Genomic DNA, 20,220 nt, shown 5'->3' on the forward strand with positions numbered 1-20,220 from the left:
GGGAATACAGTAGCTTGGGCGTCCGCCTTATTGGAAGGATCGAGTGTCATTTGTCAGACTTAAATGTGGTAATGTAGATTGTTGAAGTTGCCTTTGTATATGTACCTTATTTTCTACATTCAAAGAAAAATAGTTAGTTTAAAGGGGGGAGGTTTATCTGTATCCATGATTTGGTGCAACGTGCTCCTTTGGCTTGCCATCCACACCTCTTCGAGCGTCTGTTTTTTTATATATATAAAAAGGGGGGAACTTTGAAAGATTTTGAAATCATCATTTAATAAAAGCTGATGCCAAATATTTGACCATGGCATAGGTTGAGACTTTACAACGTCTGACTCAAAAGTGGAGCTATCATTTGATCTTCGTTGCAAGCTGACTGCTTGTTGAGGAGAAACTTTCGGTGAAATTTTTGAGTTTACTCAAAAATTCTGCCCCGAGTATGAAGATGTGCCAGGAGAAATCTTGATGGAATTTTTGAGATCCTCTCAAAAATTCTGCCCCGGTTATCAATAGAAAAGGGGAAAATGAAAGTTTTATTTATAATAAGACCGAACCCCATGGAGCACCACGTATCCCCTCTTAAATGGGAATCAGGTCTGACGTAGTTCCAAATTACAAAAGAGCATGAATCAATCTCTAGATGTAATACTTTTTCACAAAATCTGAATTGATAGGTTTTGGCCAAACTTCTCTATCCATTTCTGCAAGTATGAGGGCTCCGCCTGTCAGTACTCGAGAGACTATGTACGGACCTTGCCAGTTTGGTGAAAATTTACCCTTTGCCTCGTCTTGATTTGGAAAAATCCGCTTCAAAACCAGTTGCCCATGTGAGAAATGTCTGGGTTTAACCTTCTTGTTGAAAGCTCTGGACATTCTATTCTGATAGAGCTGACCATGACAGATGGCGTTAATTCTTCTTCCATCTATTAATGCCAAATTCTCTGCCCGACCTTGTATCCAGTCAGCATCACTCAACTTTGCTTCTTGGATGATCCTTAGGGAAGGTATCTCTACTTCGGCGGGTATCACAGCTTCAGTATCGTATATTAAGAAGTAAGGTGTGGCCCCTGTGGAAGTTCTGATTATGGTACGATACCCCAACAATGCGAAAGGTAGCTTTTCCTTCCAGTGTTTGTGATTATCGATCATCTTGCGCAATATCCTTTTGATGTTTTTGTTTGCTGCCTCAACAACCCCGTTCATCTGTGGCCTGTATGCTGTAGAGTTTCGGTGACTGATCTTGAACTTCTCACACATTGATCTCATTAGGTCACTGTTTAGGTTGGTGCCGTTGTCGGTGATGATTGACTCAGGAATTCCAAACCTACAAATAATGTTAGTTTTGACAAAGTCATCCACAACTTTCTTTGTCACTGATTTATGGGAGGTGGCTTCAACCCACTTGGTGAAATAGTCAATTGCAACAAGAATGAATCTGTGCCCGTTGGATGTTGTTGGATCGATTGGACCAATGAAATCCATGCCCCATGCTGCGAACAGTCAAGGTGAACTACTGACATGGAGTTCGTTGGGAGGTACTCGAATCATATCTGCGTGAGTCTGACATTGACGACATTTCTGGACGTAGCGAATGCAGTTTGTCTCCATAGTTAGCCAATGATATCCTGATCTCAGAATCTTCTTTGCTAATGTAAAATCGTTCATGTGAGGGCCACAGGTGCCTGCATGTATCTCTTCGACCAGCCTGCGAGCCTCTCTCGGTTCGACGCATCTTAGCAGCCCCAAATCGGGAGTTCTCCTATAGAGGATTTCCCCACTTAAAAAGAATTGGGTTGCTAACCTTCGAATTGTACGCTATTGTACACTTGTTGCATCTTCTGTGTATTCACCACTCTTCAAATATCCTCTAATGTCATTGTACCAGGGCTTTCCATCAGGCTCTTCCTCAACATGGAAACAATAAGCTGGTTGTAATTGTGATCAGGGTGTCGAATCATATAAGACAGAGTGGCTAAGGCGTCTGCGAATTCATTTTGGACCCTTGGTACATGTCGTAATTCTGTTTTGACAAACCTTTTACATAGCCTATGCACGCACTCCAAATATGGTATTAACTTTTGATTTTTTGTTGCCCAATCACCTCGAACCTGATGGATCAATACGTCTGAATCCCCTATTATTAGAATTTCCTGGACATCAAAGTCAATCGCCCATCGGAGACCTAGTATGCAGGCTTCGTATTCGGCCATATTATTTGAGCAAAGGGATCTGAGTTTTGCTGATACTGGATAATGTTGCCCGGTGGGTGAGATCAAAACAGCCCCGATACCCGATCCATTCAGATTTTTAGCTCCATCAAAGAACATTCTCCATCCATCATATTCTTCAAAAATGTCCTCTGCCACAAAGGTCACTTCTTCATCTGGGAAGTAGGTCTTCAACGGCCTGTAATCATCATCCACGGGATTCTCTGCCATGTGGTCTGCTAATGCCTGTGCTTTCACTGCTTTTTGTGTGACATACACAATGTCAAATTCGCTCAACAATATCTGCCATTTCGCCAGTTTACCTGTGGGCATGGGCTTTTGAAAGATATACTTCAAAGGATCCATCCTTGAAATCAGATAAGTAGTATGCGATGAGAGGTAATGTCATAACTTTTGGGCAACCCATGTTAGAGCACAACAGGTACGCTCTAATAGAGAGTATCGGGCTTCGCACGATGTGAACTTCTTGCTCATGTAATATATCGTCTTCTCCTTCCTCCCTGTTTCATCGTGTTGTCCCAAGATGCAACTGAAAGCATTATCCAATACTGAAATATACAAAAGTAATGGTCTACCTGACTCTGGTGGAGCCAACATAGGAGGATTGGATAGATAGTCTTTGATCTTGTCAAATGCCTGTTGACATTCGCTTGTCCATTTCACCGCAGCATCCTTTTTTTAACAACTTGAAGATAGGTTCACATATGACACTAGACTGAGCTATGAAACGACTAATGTAGTTAAGTCGCCCTAAGAAACTCATTACCTCCTTCTTGCTCTTTGGCGGGGGAAGGTCACGAATGGCTTTGATCTTCAATGGGTCCAATTCTATACCTCGGCGACTGACAATGAAACCTAACAGCTTTCCAGCAGGCACACCAAAGACACATTTTGCCGGATTCAGTTTCAGATTGTACTTGCGTAGCCTAGCAAAGAATTTCCGTAAGTCCTCCAGATGATTTGAACTTTCCTTTGATTTGATGATGACATCATCCACATAAACTTCAATTTCCTTATGGATCATGTCATGAAACAAAGTAGTCATTGCTCTCATGTACGTAGCCCCAACATTCTTTAATCCAAAAGGCAGCACCCTGTAGTTATTGACGCCTCACGTCGTGATGAAGGCAGTTTTCTCAGCGTCGTCTTTGTGCATCTCAATTTGATGATAGCCGGCAAAGTAGTCCACAAATGATTGAGTTTCGTGCTTAGCACAATTGTCAATCAGTATGTGTATGTTTGGTAAGGGAAAGTTATCTTTAGGGCTAGCTTTATTGAGATCTCGGTAATCCATGCAAACTCTGACCTTGCCGTCTTTCTTGGGCACTGGAACGACATTCGCAAGCCAAGTAAGGTATTCTGTCACTTGGAGTATCCCAGCATCTAATTGCTTTGATACTTCTTCTTTGATTTTCAGACTCATCTCGGGCTTGTATTTTCTCAGCTTCTATTTTACCGGAGGACATGCTGGATCAGTGGGCAGTCGATGGGCTACGATTGAAGTACTTAGCCCTGTCATGTCTGCATAGGACCATGCAAAAATATCCCTATTCTCTATGAGAAACTCGGTATACTCTTTCTTGTCTTCTTTTGTCATATGGATGCTTACTCGGGTTTCTTGTATCACCTTTGCATTTCCTAAATTCACCACTTCTATCTCTACCAAGTTTGGATTGGGTTTTTCCTCGAATTCCTCAACCCTTTTGATTAACTCCTCGGGAACCTCATTGTCTTCAACTTCTTCTAAGTCATTAATGTTAAGTTGAGCAGTCTCATTGTATGCCATAGTCTCAGATTCAACATTTTTATAGTGAATTTTGCTGGTGAGAAAAAAATGGCGAACAATTAAATATAAGGCAAAAATGTGGAAAAGAACTTTATTGATAAAGATTTGAAAATTTCATAAGTCCTCATTCGAAACCAATACAGGGGATGGGAATTAAAACGTTTATTAAAAACTCTTTTTATTTGAATTAAAACTTGATAGAAAAACATATTCCAAGGCTACCCAGATGCTCGACGGGGTCTGGATGGAGTCGAGGTCCAGTTGCTGACGCTGATCTTTGCTTCCTTGCTTCCACTAGGGCCCCCTTTCTCCTCCTCGTTGATCACGATGTTGCAAACTTTCCCCTCTTCTTTGGTAAGCGATAACCCCTTCAAGTCGTCTGAGATCTCATCAATACTGCCTCCCATGAAATCTGCTGATCGAAATGATGGATGCAATGGCGGTATGGGTTTCTTCAATGGATAGTAGTACCCATCTCTAGGTGGTTGCCAATCGATCCATTCTTCGGTAGTGTACTTATATCCCAAACCAAAAGTGGTGGAATGTCGAACTGGCTGTATAGGTTCGATTATCCCTTGCAATTCAGCCCCAAACCTTTCCCAAGCTCGAAACCTAGCCAGGCCATCATATCTATGATTTTTTGGCTGAACCAAGGTTGCAACTCAATATTACCAACAAGCTCCACTGTATGGTACATTTCACCATCCATATTCTCTCTTCCTTCAATCGTGTAAACAGGATGCCCCTTTTCTCCATGGACTACAACCTCTTCGTAATCCCATTCAAACTTCAGGCATTGGTGAAGAGTAGATGGAACCGCTCCAGCCATATGAATCCATGGACGACCCAACAATAAGTTGTACGATGAAGGGATGTCCAAAATTTGGAAAGCTATGGGGAAAGTGACAGGACCAATGAGCATGTCCAAGGTTATCTCCCCAATAGTGCCTCTCTGAGAGCCATCAAATGCCCTCACATTCATCTTCCATATCTGAATTTTTGCACTATCCACACCCAGTCTCGTCAGTGTGCTCAGAGGGCAAATGTTTAAACCTGAACCTGCATCAACTAATGCTTTGTTTATCACCTTATCTTGATACTGAACCGAAATGTACAGAGCTTTATTGTGAGTTGTTCCTTCGAGTGGCAGCTCATCTTTGTGAAAAGATATTTTGTAAGCCTCAAAGACCTACCCCACCATTTGGGATACCTCTCCATAAGTGATGTTAGATGGGACATAAGCTTCACCAAAGATCTTCAGAAGGGCATTTCGATGAGTTTTGGAAGATTGCAGCAACTCCAGAATTGATATTTAGGATGAGGTTTTACTCAGCTGCTCAATGACAGAGTATTCTTTAGCTTGAACCTTTTTCCAAATACCTTGATCTTCAAGCTCTACGACTGGTGCTTTGGATTTGCTAGAGCTTCCTTGAACCAAATTTTTAGAAGTGTAAATTCTTCCAGATCTGGTGACCCTTGTTGCAACATCTGTCTCTTCCACATTCATTTCTCTTTTGTTGTAATTCCAAGGTACAGCACGTGTATCACATTGTATTGGGGAGGCTGCCCTATAGACAGTGAACGGTGGCCTGGGTGCAGCAACTTCTACTTCAAATGGGGCGAGTCCTTGCACTATTAGTGGTGCTTGGGCGGTGGTAGACATGGATTCTTCTGTTTCGACGGCCCAGATAGATTCTTCCCAATCCCAGACATCACCAGCTTCCACCATGTTGACTTGATGGTTAGGAAGAGGATTATTCGCAACATTCGGTGTAGGATCCTTGAGTTGGATGGTTTTTGTATCAATCAACATTTGAACCTTATCCTTAAGGGCTCTGCAAACTTCGGTGGTGTGACCCTTCATCCCAGAATGGTAGGCGCAGACCTTGTTAGGGTCGTACCATTTTGCGCGAACATCCACAGGTAATGCAGGAATTGGGGAGACGTACCCAGCCTGTTTCAGTCTTTCATAAATTTGTGTTATGGGTTCAGCCAAAGGGGTATAGATTTTTGTAGGTCTTCTTTCATAGGAAGGTCTGTTTCGGTAATTTGGTGTTTGAGTGGGTGGTGGAGTTTGGAAGTGTGTTGGTTGAACATTATAGACAGGATATGAGGCATGCAAATATTGAGGAGGAGCGTTTTGGTAATATATTGGCATGGGTTGGGGAGATATTAGGGGGTGGAGCTGAGGGATGTTGAGGGTATGGGGTGTGAGGGTATGGGGATGGTGGTGGGTTTATTGTCTTGTGCCTCAAAGGGGTCTTAGTTCCATGAGCCATCATTACAGAACCTGTTTTCTTTTGACTTTCTGTCATTCCACCATTGCAGAGCCTTGTTGGTTGCTTGTAAAGCCTCCAAGTTGATGATAGTCCCATTCTTTATGCCTTCTTCAATTCTTTCGCCTAGTTTGATGATTTCAACGAAACTCTTTTCAGCCACCAGCATCATTCGGTCATAGTATTGTGGTTCTTGGGCACGGATGAAATAGTCTTTCATTTGAGATTCCTCCATAGGGGGTCTGGCCCTAGCCTCTTTAGACCTCCATCTTATGGCATATTCTCTGAAGGATTCACTCGGTTTCTTCTTCAAATTTTGAATGTAAAACCAATCAGGTGCATTTTTAATATTAAAACCAAACCTATTCATGAAATCATTTGCCATATCAACCCATTTTATCCATTTCTGCGAGTCTTGCTCAATGTACCACGATAGGGCCTCCCCAGTAAGACTCCTCATAAACAACTTCATGAGTATCCTCTCATCTCTCCCCACCCTACAAGTTTGTCACAATACATTAGTAGGTGGGCTTTGGGATCCCCAATGCCATTGAACATCTCTAATTTTGGAAGCTTGTATCCTTCGGGCAGTTCTACATCAGGGTGCATGCACAGATCCTCATAGCTCAATCCTCCCAACTTCTTGTTTCCTTCAACATGTTGTACCCTGTTGGTCAAGTTGTCTAATCTCTCAGTCAGGTTTTTTATTAGGATGTCTTTTTTATAGGACTCTGATTGATGGAGGTCATGGGTCAGAGAGGCAGTTTCAACGTATATTGGATTGAGGTTGTTGTTTCCAAGAGTATATGGTATATTTGCGTTTGGGGTTGTTTCTGGGAAGGTTGGTTTGGTTTGTTGGTAATAGTGGTTAAATGGAACTTAGGTATTTTGGGCGTGGGGTGGTGGAAAGGTATTTGGACGAGTGGGTTCAGGTGGGTATATATGGATTGGAAGATTGTTTGGCATGGTTGTTTGGTTAGGAGGATTATCTATGTTTTCTCCAAATTGGGTTCCAAGAGAGATTAACAACTTGGCCAAATCACGCATGTGGGCTACCTCTTCTTCCAATTGTGAAATCTTGCGCTCAGGTCTTAGGACAAGATTATTTTGAAATTGTCCTCCCTCATAAGCTTCTACCCTTTCATTGGTGTTGTTATCGTCAACCATTTTACCTTTGTCTTTGGATCTTGATCTTTGAGAAGAAGGAGAAGGGGGGTCCCTTTTGATCGTGTATGTGCCAGGATAGAGGACAGATCAACCTTGGGAAATGGGAAAAAAATAGAATCAACAGAAAAGAGTTAGGGGTTAGGATAATATCATAATATCAACACATTGTTTTGAGATAAACGCCCTAAATGCACGGAACCTCGTTGAGCCAGAGGTAGGCCTAAGCGACACATAAGTGATGCATAATAATTAATTCAAGTCTTATTTGCCAATTTGGAGTTTAGAATAAAACGACTTTCAATTATTGAAATAATTTCTATTTATTACATCGATCTAGAGATAACTAAAGGGATAGGAATAACACATGGGGAATAAAGAGAAATAAATTAAAAAAAACTTTAATTATGTTGCTCTCCAATGTTAGGCACAATCTGCTTCCTCGTTTCTGGGGTAATGTCATAATCGGTGTTGAGGAGGTTACGAGCCCATCTTATCTCTTTTTCATCACCAAAACCAGGAAGGCCTCCTTTGCTCAAATCTCTATGCTCCGCATCTTCTAAAAGTCATACTTAATATTCAGGTGTGCAGAAGGGTCGGTGCTCTTGAACATCGATAGTTATCACATTCTTCCATCTTCGCAATATAGTGTTCACTTGCGGTAATTCTGACCCAAAGTCATATCCATAGTGGCTCATGTGGGATCGCAGATGTATCATTTGGATCTGTCCGAATTGTCGAAGGACTCGAAGTGGTGCGTATGGTTGCACACCATTCAAACCGATAAGCTCAATGAAGTAAAGTTCATTTCCTCTTATGATGGCACGTCGTGGCTTCAACCAATAATACTTCCATTGATTTCAACGGCTAAGCACTCCTTTAGGTATGTGAACCAGTCCTCCGTTCCCACAGGGGAGATAAAATATTTCATCCTTAGGTGATGGTTGATAATTTTGTTCCCCATAGTCCCTCTAACAATGTCTACTTTATTAGCTCTTTGGTAGAAATGTTCGACGGCCCAAAGTTGCAGCAGAAAGTTGCACCCCTCAAAGTATCTTTTGCCTTTGGTGCATGCAGTCAAAACACTTAGAATTTCTGCAAGTATCATAGAGACCAAGGTCTTCCCGCCTCGAGCCCAACATACGAACCACGTAACATAAGCCGGTGTGGATCTTTCCTCTTTCTCTAGGAAAAACCAATGAGCCTAATAGGGCGACGGCGAATGCATTAAGACGATACCTTTCCCATTTTGCAGAAGAGCAAGCAAATTCTCTATGAAAGTTTTGATGACCTTCCTCATCCCCAAAGCGTGAATATAAGAACTCTAAAGAAATCCAACCTTCTTTCAGACAAAGTAGACTTGGATTATGACACATGCCCATTTGCTTCAGAAAAGATCTTGGACTTGGCTTATGTGGAACAATCATTTCCAGCTCTTTGTATGCGAGACCCATGAATCCTCAAACTTCTTCGATTGTTGGGGTTGGCTCAAAATCCTTGAATTTGAAGACTAACCTCTCAGTGTCCCAGAATTTCAACAATGACTTGGTTAAGTGACGATCTGACTCTACGGAGATCAAAGCAGTGAAGCCGCCTAACAGTTCATTTGCTTCTCACTCTCAATTTTTTTGAACATCTTTCCACCAAGTCTTCAAAATGGGATTAACTTTGACCACCATTTGCGTGTTGGGAAAGCGAAGGTGAGCCATGACTCTGCAAACAAAGTAACAAACGACTTCTAAACTCTATTTTGACAATGTTGGCTTGATTTAATTATTATGATCACGTTGACACATAAATATGCAATTTTTCTAAGGGTGTTGGACACTTTAGACGAGAGGGAGGCTACTAATTATATGGATTGACACCAAGGGTCAAACCTCCTAGGGCTTATGCAGCATGTATCACTTAACCAGGACTTCTAAGAGTTGGTTTGACACGGACATGAAAGGGATTCTATGCGAGAGGCTCGTGGCTTCGTGGTAGTAAAATTATCTGTTACGTCCACGCATATGTCGACTCTCTATAATGGGTATTTGAATAAGATTGGAGTAGTTGTGAGAGGTGCAAAGGCACAACATCACGAGAACAAAATAAAAAAGGAAGAGGGTCCCAATTGGGGGAAGTATGAGAGGGATGCCAATTATCAAAGCAATAAACATTTAGCATTTAAATTGGAAAGCGATAACATATAGGCAGTTTATAAACAATAAATAGATAAATAAGCATGAATAAAGGAAATTAAACATATAAAGATATAAAAACTATGCAAATAAAGAAAGAGGGTATGAGATTAAACATGTAATTAAGCAAGTAAGGGAAAGGGAAGATGTGAAACATGGTAATAAACAATTAAGGAAAAGGGAAAGGGATGGAACATGGAGAGAAAACAGTAAATAAGGCAACAAAATAAGCTAAACATGGTAAGCACCTAACAAATAGTTAAATGATAAAAATAAAGTAAACCCCACATAAATAAGCAATTAACACGTAATGGTAAGAACCTAATATCCCCAGCGGAGTCGCCATTCTGTCGCGCCCCATTTTCGCAGAAAATGGGTTTTGTGCACGACCTAACAACTCTTTTGGGAGTTCGAGTTTGGAGTCGCCACCTAACGAGTTAAGGCGCGTTAGGACACCTATATAACCTAACTAAGTCTATTTAACGTCAACGAGCCAGAGATTAGGGTAAGAGTTCAAATTACCTCGAGGGGAAGGTGTTAGGCATCCCTCGAGGTCCACAAGTGTGGGTCCCGACCGTATCTCATGCAATCTATGTGGGGGTTACAATTAGCAATCAAAGTCACTTCATTTATTAATTTATTTAATCTTGCTAAGTGATATAAAACAATTAATACTATTTTATTATTTTTTTCATTAATTTGAGCATGCAAGGCTAGGTGATAGCAATAAATAAACAATCAAGTTTTATTTTATTTAAGCATATGAGACTAAGTTATAAACAAAATTTGTAAATATTAAGCAATAAATATGTGTGAAAGTAAAGTTTTGAAAATTGAGCAAGTTTTGAATATGAATTTTTTATTTTAAAAAAATGTTTGTTTCTTTATAGGGATGATGTCACGATATTGTTGATCGCGCTCCTCCACCATAGAAACAATTTTGATTTGAGGTCGGTCTTAAAAAAATAGTTTATATTTTTGAAAAATGATTTAAAAGATTTAGTTTGCATATATGCACATAAACATTTACATATAAATACACATAATTTCTTTTGAAATTCATGGGTAGGCGGTACTTCCTGGGACGCGTCGGGTTTTAAAATTGGAACTAGACCTCGTAGTTCCTTTGACTTTCCCACTAACGATAGGTTAGGAAATAGTGCTTATAATTTATTTTCAAAATAAACAATGTCATAATCAATCCAAAGTTTTAAAGGATTATTGAATAATGACTCTTAAGAAAATTATGTTGCAAAACTTTGTAAGTAAGAAAAAAACTAGTAGAACATTAAGGTGGTAAATTTATTAAATGAAAAGGTTTTACTATGAAATATATTTAAAAGCCAAGTAATTTTTTAAATGCATGAAATGATTCTAATTTAGTATCATTATTATTTTTTTTAAAAAATAACATATTGCATCATGAATGCGGAAATCTTCAAGAAGACAAATAGGATTACTAATTAAATAATATTAACTAATTTTAGGGGGAGGACACAAATATGCACAAACAAATTTTATTTTTTATGGATATGTTAAAAGTTATTTACAAGTCTGTAGACATGAATTTCTAGGTGTTCAATAAAAGTAACACATATATGCATAATTTTGTGAATCTAAATTATATGAACAAATTAATCCTTAGGCATGGTTTCTACGTGACAAGACAATGCTAAAAGTTATAACATTTTTTTAAAACACCTAATCAGCCTACTAAATTATCATGATTTGATTTTAACATTCAAAAATTAATGGAATCTAGTTATTATTTTTTTTTACTTATTAACAAAAGTGTCAAGCAAATTGAAAATTGGTTAGATTATAACACCTACAAACAATAATTCTAGGTGGTTAAAGACAAACTTGTAGGCATGATTTCTAACTTTTTTTAAAAAAAATTACAATGAACAAGTAGCATGTAAATCCCCCTCCCCTAGACGATCCCCAAAATAAATTTATATATATGATCTTTAGAGTTACAAATGTTACAACATTCGAATAAAATAAATAAGAAAGAAAAAATATAGATTCAAATAAGCAAATAAATCTTTCTTCATGGTTAATCTTCAACTTGAACTTCAAGTTTGAAACAGGTCAAAGCAATCAAATAACTACACAAGTAATCACATTCATTAGTCAAGGTGAGACATTACGCAATTGTTTAACAACGTATACATAACAAAGGAATAGAACAATGAGCTCACACAAATGTATGAATACAAAAATAATTTAAATGTTAATTCTGAATACTAACCGGTTAAGTAGATTAGGAATGGTAGCAATGAAAAAAAACAAGTTGATTCAACCTTTACTCGAACAAAAGCAAAATAGCAAAGTGGAGAAGAAGAGCACTTGAATGTTTACCGAAATCTTAATGTATTTAGAGTAGCAAGAGAGCAATGAGAGAATGAAGAGTGATGAGAGAACTTGTGATTGAGAGTGAATGATTGTATGAGTTGATGAAATAATGAAGGGAGGGGGTCTTTTGGTGTTGAAGAAAGAGAATATGAGATTTAATCGCAACCGTTATATTAGATAGAGATAGAAGGTTAGGATTCGATCTAGGATTTATTTTGAAAAAGGGCGGATGAGATTAAAAGATGAAAAATTAAAATCAAATTGGTTGGAGGATTGGAATGACTAAAAATGCAATTGAAATGGCTAGAATTGAAATGAAAGAGTGGCTACAAGTGGAATAAAATTTGAAGTGGAGTAACTAGAATTGGAAGAAATTAGAATAGCATAGGTTAGAATTTAAATAATTTTAAGAAAAGTGTAGGAATTACTATTTAATTGAAATACTACATATATTAAAATATTTTTATATAATTAAAAATAATTTAGATTTTGAAACATTTGAAATTCATTAATAATTTTAAAATGGTTTAGTAATATTTATGATAATTTTATAAAGTAAAACATACTAAAATATATAATTTTCAAGCAAAGTCGACTAAAAATTCTGAAATTTAAAATATGTAATTAATCGAAAAGTATTCCTAAAAATGGTCAAAGGTCGGTCAAAATTGGGTGTCAACACATGTATATGACTCTTCTCATTCTCTTGTTTACTTGCTCAAAACTTAGCTCAATCATTGATGGATCTCAAAGAATTCACAATTTAACTTAAAGGTTTTCTTGAACTCTACTATTAACTCTCTTTTGAATATGATTTATGAATTCCAGAATTTTGGTTCGTGACATGGAGGTTCTAGGTGATTCATTTGATTCATGAATACATACTTTTCATTCTTATACTCACTAGCTTGAGTCTTAAAACAAGCTAACAGAAGTTGTAGAAGACTCCTCAAAAGGACTTTCTAAGAATGTTTGAAAGAATTCTCAAAACTTGAATCATGTTTTGATCATGTTAGGACTGATTTTAGGTGTTTAGAAGTACCTTAGATTAGTTTGAGTCGAAAAGGAGTAAAGGTGCACTTGAAACGAAATCAAACGGAGCAACCGAAGGCAAACTGGATGGGGCAAGCGAACCTGGGGCTATGGGTGGCACGGAGCGCCAGCCTGAAGTACAGAGATGGGTTTGGGGTGCTCTAGCAAGCACGCTGCGCCAGGCCCTAACCCAGAAAATTCTGCCGAGCACTTTTGCTCGTTTTCTCACCCTAAATCGTCTAAAATCAAACGGTTTCTTCCCCCAATCACTTGGATTCGATTACTTAAATTAATTTCACTCTAATATACTGGAAACAACACTAAAATTACTCAATTTGATCTCAATAAATCATCTAAACTCCAATACAACAAGATTTAAAATGAAATTTAATAACACCTTTCAAGAACTCCTCATGAACTCTAATCTTCAGACTTTAAAAATGAATTTCGCTGAAAATAACATGATTGGCGTGTGGGTGAACAAAACAAACACTATGGAAGCTTATATACCTTTAGGGATTAAACCCATGGAGAAAATCTGCAACTAAACTCAAGAATGTTGACGAACGTCTTCATCCTTTCCTCTTTTCTCTTCTTTTCTCTTATTGTCTCTTCTTGAACTCTCAACTAAAACCCTAGGTGTTTATTAGGATTATAAAATTGAACCTAAAAGGATTATAACCCTAAAATATGACTAAAAATGAATTAAATCTGATTGGGTAAGGAAAGGACCACATTATCCTCACTATTTTCGGCTAACTTTCCTTAACTGAACAGCCTAACTTCAAAAGGTCATATATCAATCATTCAAACTCAAAATTTGGAAAACTCAGCAGCTTTGGAAAGATATTCAAATATATTTCCTATTGTATCTTGTAGGCCATCTAAATGATCATGTGCTAGGAGTTATTGTCGTTTGGAGTTGACTCAAAACTCATACTTAGCTTAACTCTCCAAATTTCAGCTTTTTTGTTATTTCCACTTTAATTCTCTTTGGAAATCAAGGTGCTAAATCTAATGATTTGACCTTAATACTTATGAAATTTTAAATTCCTTGAAAAAATGTACTCACCACGAAGGATGGTTTGAGTCTTAGTTCGAAAAGTTTCTGGGGTGTTACATGTGCCTCAACATGTGTGGGCAATTTTTCATTTTTGAGGCTCCAACATTGGGTAAGACGGGCCCTGATCTGCCTGATACTTTGTGAAATTAGGTCTTAGTCCTAACTCACACCCCAAAAGTTAGCTCAAAGGGAGAAGTATTGTCGAAGCATTATAAGGAGTTCACCCATTTCATTAACCACGTGGAACGTTTGTCATTCTTTAACAGTCAAAATAACTCAGGGCCACCGGAAAATGTCTCATCAAGTCACTCAAACTTTTGTGACAATTTTATTCTCCGTCATGATTTCTTTGCTGAGATTTGTGTTTCCACGAATTCAAATTTTGAATTCTTGGAGCCCAAATTGACTATAAGAAGGGGAGGCAGATTCAGATCCAAAAACGTCCAAACAAAATCCAAAGAGAAAAACAAGTAAGAAAATCCAAGAACCAAATGAATAATCCGCGAACTAGTTATTCTCTTTAGTTCTCTGTTTCTTTTTTTTTTTTTTGAGTTGAAGAGGGAGTTTAAGTTTGAATCTTGGCGTCCAAGCTCTTGTTTGCTGCTCTCGAAAAGGTACAGTACTTCGCCTTTATTTTTGTTCAAATTTTAGCTTTTATTTCAGTACAGTTTAAGTTTTTTTATTTCATTTTTAAAAAATAGAGTGACATACACCCCCTTGTACTTGTATTGATTTGAATAAGATTTAGGACGCGTACATATGTGAGGTTGTTTTTCTGTTTTGAGTTTGTGAAGTGCAATATAGCTTAATCTTCTTTTTCTAAATAAAAAGCCCCTGTTTAATTTCGATTGTGGAAGTTGTCCCCTCTTTGTAGTCATTTGACGCAAAGGCAGTTGTTTGTTGTTATAAATTTAAGATTAATCCTAATCTTTATGATTGAAGTCTATTATAAATGCATAAGCAGCCCCTGATTTGTGTATTAGCTTGAACAAATTAGATGACAGAAGGAAGGCTATTGTGAAGCATGGTTAGCTGTCGATGGTAGTATTGTTATCCGACTATTCTTTGGTATATTCGTCGGTATGTTGGCAACCTTTAGTTTAGCATGAGAGGGCATAAAACACTATGAATGCTTGTTGTCTAGTTGTTCTGTTTGACACTTTCTCCGTTTTTTGAATGAAATTTGATAAATTTCTCTCTTTGTTTTTTACCTTCGCCTAGGTAAATCCCATGATAGCTTTGTAATATATTGGATTGAACTACTGCATTTCCCCCCTTCTCTCATGTGATAAATCTGCCCCTATTCATGTGAAGTCGAGGACATTAGATAAGAATTTATTCAATGATTTTAGTTTATTATGTGTGATTACGTAGGTATGGTCAATAGAAATTTTCTTTCCCATAATGACTGACGAATTAATTGAATATTTACTTGAGCTTTCATGCGTCTCTCAATTAACTGCAATTCGTGTTAAAGAGTTTTAAAATGCTAAAGTTTTTTTTTTGTCTATTTATGGGATGAATATTTATCAACCTATGAGTTCCATATACTTGTTTTCTGTCTCGAAAATGCAAGCTCAACGTAAACTTCAACATAGATCTATTCAATGCATATAGATTCCACCTTAGTTTTGTATCTGTTTGAATTTATTTCAAAGCTTCCATGTCATTTTTTTAGGAAAACACAATTGTTCACCCGCCTGTAGGAATAATGTGTAGCCCCTCTTATTTTCAAAACAAATATACTTGTACTTTAGATTCTTATGCATATAATATCACTACTACATAACTGTTAGGATCGAAAATAAGCAGGTGTAAATGCGGAAGCTAGCAAAGCAAACCTCAAAAGACCACGAGTAAGAAGACAACGAGAAATATACCAAAAGACACAGATATTTAACGTGGTTCGGTCAATCGACCTACGTCCACAAAGGAGATGAGCAATCCACTATAAATATGAGAGTACAAAATATAGAGAGAAACAACCTTAACCAATTCACTCGGAATACATGGGAGGTTCACACAAGTGATAACGTATCAAACTTGTGACCCATAAATTCTCTCTCTAACCAAAACTCTCAAAACCTTTAAGACTACATTGTGAATGCTGATTAAGTTAGAAGGAACATGCCTCTATTTATAGAGTCCTAAACCTTTTCCTACCAAAAAAGGATTAGTCAATTCAAAACCTTTTCCTAAGAGGAAAACTATTTATGGTAAGAAATCAGGGCAAATAAAACCCAACAATAACATATACTAGGATAGTCTATAATGTCCTCTCTCGTTCCTTAACAACTACGGGTCGTTTGGTACAAAGATGCATAATGCAGAGATTATTAATGCAAGGATTAGTAATGCAGAGATCAGTAATGTAGAAATTAGTTTTTATCTCTACATATATAGTCTATATATAGTCTTGCTTAATTCTGGGTTTATAGAAACCAATTGAGAACGATAGTAAGACGTGATCGTTCATCTCATATCCTTCTAAATATTGGGTTCTAGTATGACCATTTGGCCTAGCACGATGCTTTCTTTTACTTCCTTATAGAAGAATGTACCCATTTAAGATTTGTTCTAATATAAGAGTTGGTAACATCTTTTAGCAACTTAATGGATGTGGATTTTTCAGGGTTGAAAATGCAGGTTTTAGCCTAAAAAAATTCCAGATTTTCAAGAGATTTTGATGTTTGAAAGTGCAATTTTAGCTTTAAAAATTACAGATTTTAAGAGGTATAAATTGCTGCTTTAAACATCCCAATAGTGCAGATTTTAACTTGGAAAAATGCAGTGTTTCGAGCTCAAATAGTGCAATGTTTTAAGCACCAAAAGCACAACGTTTTTGAGCCCAAAAGAGTGCCAAATTTGAACTCAAAATGTGCTTCATTGGGGCACGAAAAAATGCAGATTTTTGAATTAAAGATGCAGGGTTTTTTTACTTAAAAATTGAAGATTTATAGCTCTAAAAGGTGCAGATCTTTTAAATTAAAACATCACGTTTAAGGGCTTCAATTAAAAATCACTACCTTGAAGACAAGAATACATATTTTTAGAACTTATAAAAAAATAAGAATGTAATTTGTTAGTTAAGTCACAATAGTTGGGCCTACTTTATATTCTTTTGATATCACGCCTTTATGAAGAAACTATATCTTGCTATTATTATTATTATCTATTTTATAAATTACATATTATCAAAATATTTTAATCCCTTAACATGTTATTTCAAGATTTTAGATATGACAGTAGGTCCAAAATATAAGGTACATACGTATATATATGCATAAAGGTACAAATTCTATATTTTTCAATACGTAATTTATTATTTCGTTACACTTCATATTATTGTCCTCATACCCACTATCACTTTTACAAATGTTATTTTTTTTATAAACTTATCAATCTCTACACTTTGATATATACATTACTTTTGCTACATATTTACACCCAATTCTATTTATTTTCTTTCACGTCTTAATTCTATATATAAATAAAACGAGAAATTTTCATATCATTAAAGTCAACATTTATTTTGATACATTTATATAAGACCCATCAATATTTTTTTTCCACATATAAATTGTCATACATTTTTAGTATATTTTTTTATTTATTTATTAGAGTGTAATAAACATACTAATATTAATTTTATTTAATGAATATGTATATGTCGTACCTTGTGTTTTACTCTTTTTCTTAAAACTAATAAAATTTATTTACCATTGATTTTAAAACTAATAAATAAAAAAGTTTTTTCGAATTATATTTTCCTAAATTGAGTTTAAGGACTATCTCAGATAGGCTCTGAGGGATTCTTAACACCTTCCCCTCAAGTAACCAAAATCCTTATTCAAAATCTCATGGGTTTCACAAATCAAAACAGAGTTTACATTTACTTATTTAAAAATGGATTTCCTAATATTTTTCTTAAAATTTAGGTGACGACTCTAAACAAACAATTTTTTCAAAAATCAGAGTGTCAGCCATGTTGTAAACTGTTTCGGACGGTTCGAAATAAGGTGCGACATTGTCCGTTGGCCTCTGGGGTGTCCTTCCAGACAGAGCGCCACACCTCTCAGAACGCCAGGGACACTAGTTCTCCTCATTCTTCCCCCATCTTTCCATACTAGTTCCTAAGTGATGTACCTATGTTCCCTAGTTGATTCTAACACTCTAAGGTACATTAAACATCATGAATACATCCATTCACATTAGACCATGATCCTTGAATTCATAAATTAATTTTAAGGAAAGTTAAGATCAAAGTTAACGAAGTTAAAGAGTCAAGTCTAAAAGTTAAGAAGTAAGTAAAAGAAAGTTCTTAGAGTCCTTTCAAAAAGTCTTTTTGAAAATGCTTTTAACTTTGTTTTAAGACTTAAAGATCAAGTTGAGTAAGAGTAAAGATAAGTAAGATAAGTTCATTTCAAGTTTTCAAGAAGTCTTTTACAAACGTTTTAACTTTGTTTTAAGACTTAAGAGTTGAGTTCAGAAAATAGTAAAATTGAAGTTCTTTCTTCAAAGAAGTATACGGGGACTATGTATTCTCAAATAGGTTTAAAGGATATGCTTTCACATTTAAACAAGAACGGAAATTGAGATTTTCAAAGAGCTTTCGAGCTAATTTTGAGGAAAAAGTAATAGCTTACTAAATGAAGCAAGCAGTCTTTGAGCTATGTTTTGAGCACTAATCTCAAATCACATAAGAAGTATGTTTTGAAAACATGAGAGTCAATATATTTTGGGAGTAGTATTGAGCACTGAGATAGGATGCGCTGGCAGTATGAGGTAAATCGTTGTATCATCACTAAAGCTCTTATGTGATGGTTATCGGTTAGAGAAACTCCCACAAAAGTTAAATGTATTTTTATATACATCAGTTTATTGTACTTTTACATACATTTTCAAAGTTATTTTGTATCCTTGGATATACACAGAGTTGACATCATGTTTTTAAAAAACTTTTTCTTAATATTGCACTTGTTTTAAACTGTTTATCTTGAAATGAGTTCAGTTAAGTATTCATTAGCTGAGAAGAGTCAAAGTAAGTGTTTCTTTTAGAATCTCTTTCAAGCCTATGTCATTTAGCATTTCAATTCACATACTCATACATTCAATGTAGTGATGTCAGTTGGCCTGCATCGTATTATGATATAGACGCAGGTAACGAGGATTGGCATCCAGCGCACCGTTGATCCAGTTGATCACTTCAGAGTCAATTGGTGAACCTATTTGCAACCCGGAGGACTATTATTTTTTAATTGCTTTCAGTATTTTTCTTTATTAGGATGTTGAGGGGGCTTTCCCAACATCCATCTCAGTTTTAGAGGCTTCATAGGTAGACAGTCAGATGTTAGTCCTTTAGTCTTTTCATTATCTTTCTATTGGTTAAGACTTGGGTTGCCACTTTTGGCCAATTGAATGTTTAATCTTTAAAACATTCTCAGTTTTATCAGTTCAATTGGGTTATTGATCATTATATAACTATGTATATTGTCCTCCACTAAGTTAAGTAAGCCAGGTCAAGGGTGCGCTCGAGGCCAGCCATGGTATTCGAGTGTTTGTCCCGTCCAGGGTATAGGCTTGGGGTGTGACATGTCTAATGAAATTATCTATTTTTTTTTATAAAAGTTGTATCGTGATATAAAATTTTAAACTTTTTCAGTAATAAAAGTTAATTGATGAATAAAATTTAAAGTATTGTTTGTAGAATCTTTAATTTAATTTAAGATTATTTTATGATCAATCACTATTTTGTTATCTATTTTTATATAGGTAGCAAGAAGTGTATCGTGTGACATAACATTTTCTCAAGTTAAATTGAACAGAAAATAACAGAAGATCATTCATACTTAAAATATTAAAAAGAAAAAATATATGGAACGACACATAGCCAATGAATAAGAAAAACAAAAACATATATTCATACTATATTCGCTATAGTGTTCCATTTAATTTAAAATCTCTTACCATCAACATTTTACTTTCTCCGTTCATTATTACTTACATATCTATTAAAAATAATTATTATCAGTGCTATATTATCATATTGTAAGTAAAAAGGAAAAATCTATTTTTTAAACAGCAGATTTAACATCAAAATTAATGTTTCAGTAGATTAAGCTTCATTTGA

General features: G+C 36.3%; 1 protein-coding gene and 1 long non-coding RNA gene across 3 annotated transcripts; one reads left to right on the plus strand and one right to left on the minus strand.

Moving 5' to 3' along the window:
• Window positions 1-3,675: 3,675 nt before the first annotated feature.
• On the minus strand, window positions 3,676-6,172 carry LOC138338003 (uncharacterized). Its single transcript, XM_069288452.1, has 4 exons — window positions 5,344-6,172; window positions 4,710-5,169; window positions 4,237-4,626; window positions 3,676-4,048 (listed from the first exon to the last, which is right to left on the minus strand). Exons 1-4 carry the CDS (start codon window positions 6,170-6,172, stop codon window positions 3,676-3,678), a joined length of 2,052 nt encoding a protein of 683 aa, XP_069144553.1.
• An 8,255-nt stretch (window positions 6,173-14,427) lies between these two features.
• On the plus strand, window positions 14,428-19,525 carry LOC104648811 (uncharacterized). 2 transcript variants are annotated; one of them, XR_742772.4, is made up of 2 exons: window positions 14,428-14,704; window positions 19,245-19,525. It is a non-coding gene; the product is annotated as an uncharacterized lncRNA (long non-coding RNA). The 2 variants fall into 2 exon arrangements; XR_011211127.1 differs by having other exon boundaries at window positions 14,452-14,704; window positions 19,210-19,525.
• The last annotated feature ends 695 nt before the right edge of the window (window positions 19,526-20,220 follow it).

Source organism: Solanum lycopersicum, chromosome 8, assembly GCF_036512215.1.
Source record: "Solanum lycopersicum chromosome 8, SLM_r2.1".
Taxonomy (NCBI): Eukaryota; Viridiplantae; Streptophyta; class Magnoliopsida; order Solanales; family Solanaceae; genus Solanum; species Solanum lycopersicum.

What these genes read in the sequence shown, in the direction of transcription:
- LOC138338003 (XM_069288452.1), bottom strand. Translation starts at nt 6,172, where the DNA reads ATGCCAATATATTACCAAAACGCTCCTCCTCAATATTTGCATGCCTCA. An exon ending in CTCTGTCATTGAGCAGCTGA is followed by an intron (nt 5,170 to 5,343) that starts GTAAAACCTCAT and finishes CTTTTCACAAAG; the next exon opens with ATGAGCTGCCACTCGAAGGA. An exon ending in GAGAATATGGATGGTGAAAT is followed by an intron (nt 4,627 to 4,709) that starts GTACCATACAGT and finishes TGGCCTGGCTAG; the next exon opens with GTTTCGAGCTTGGGAAAGGT.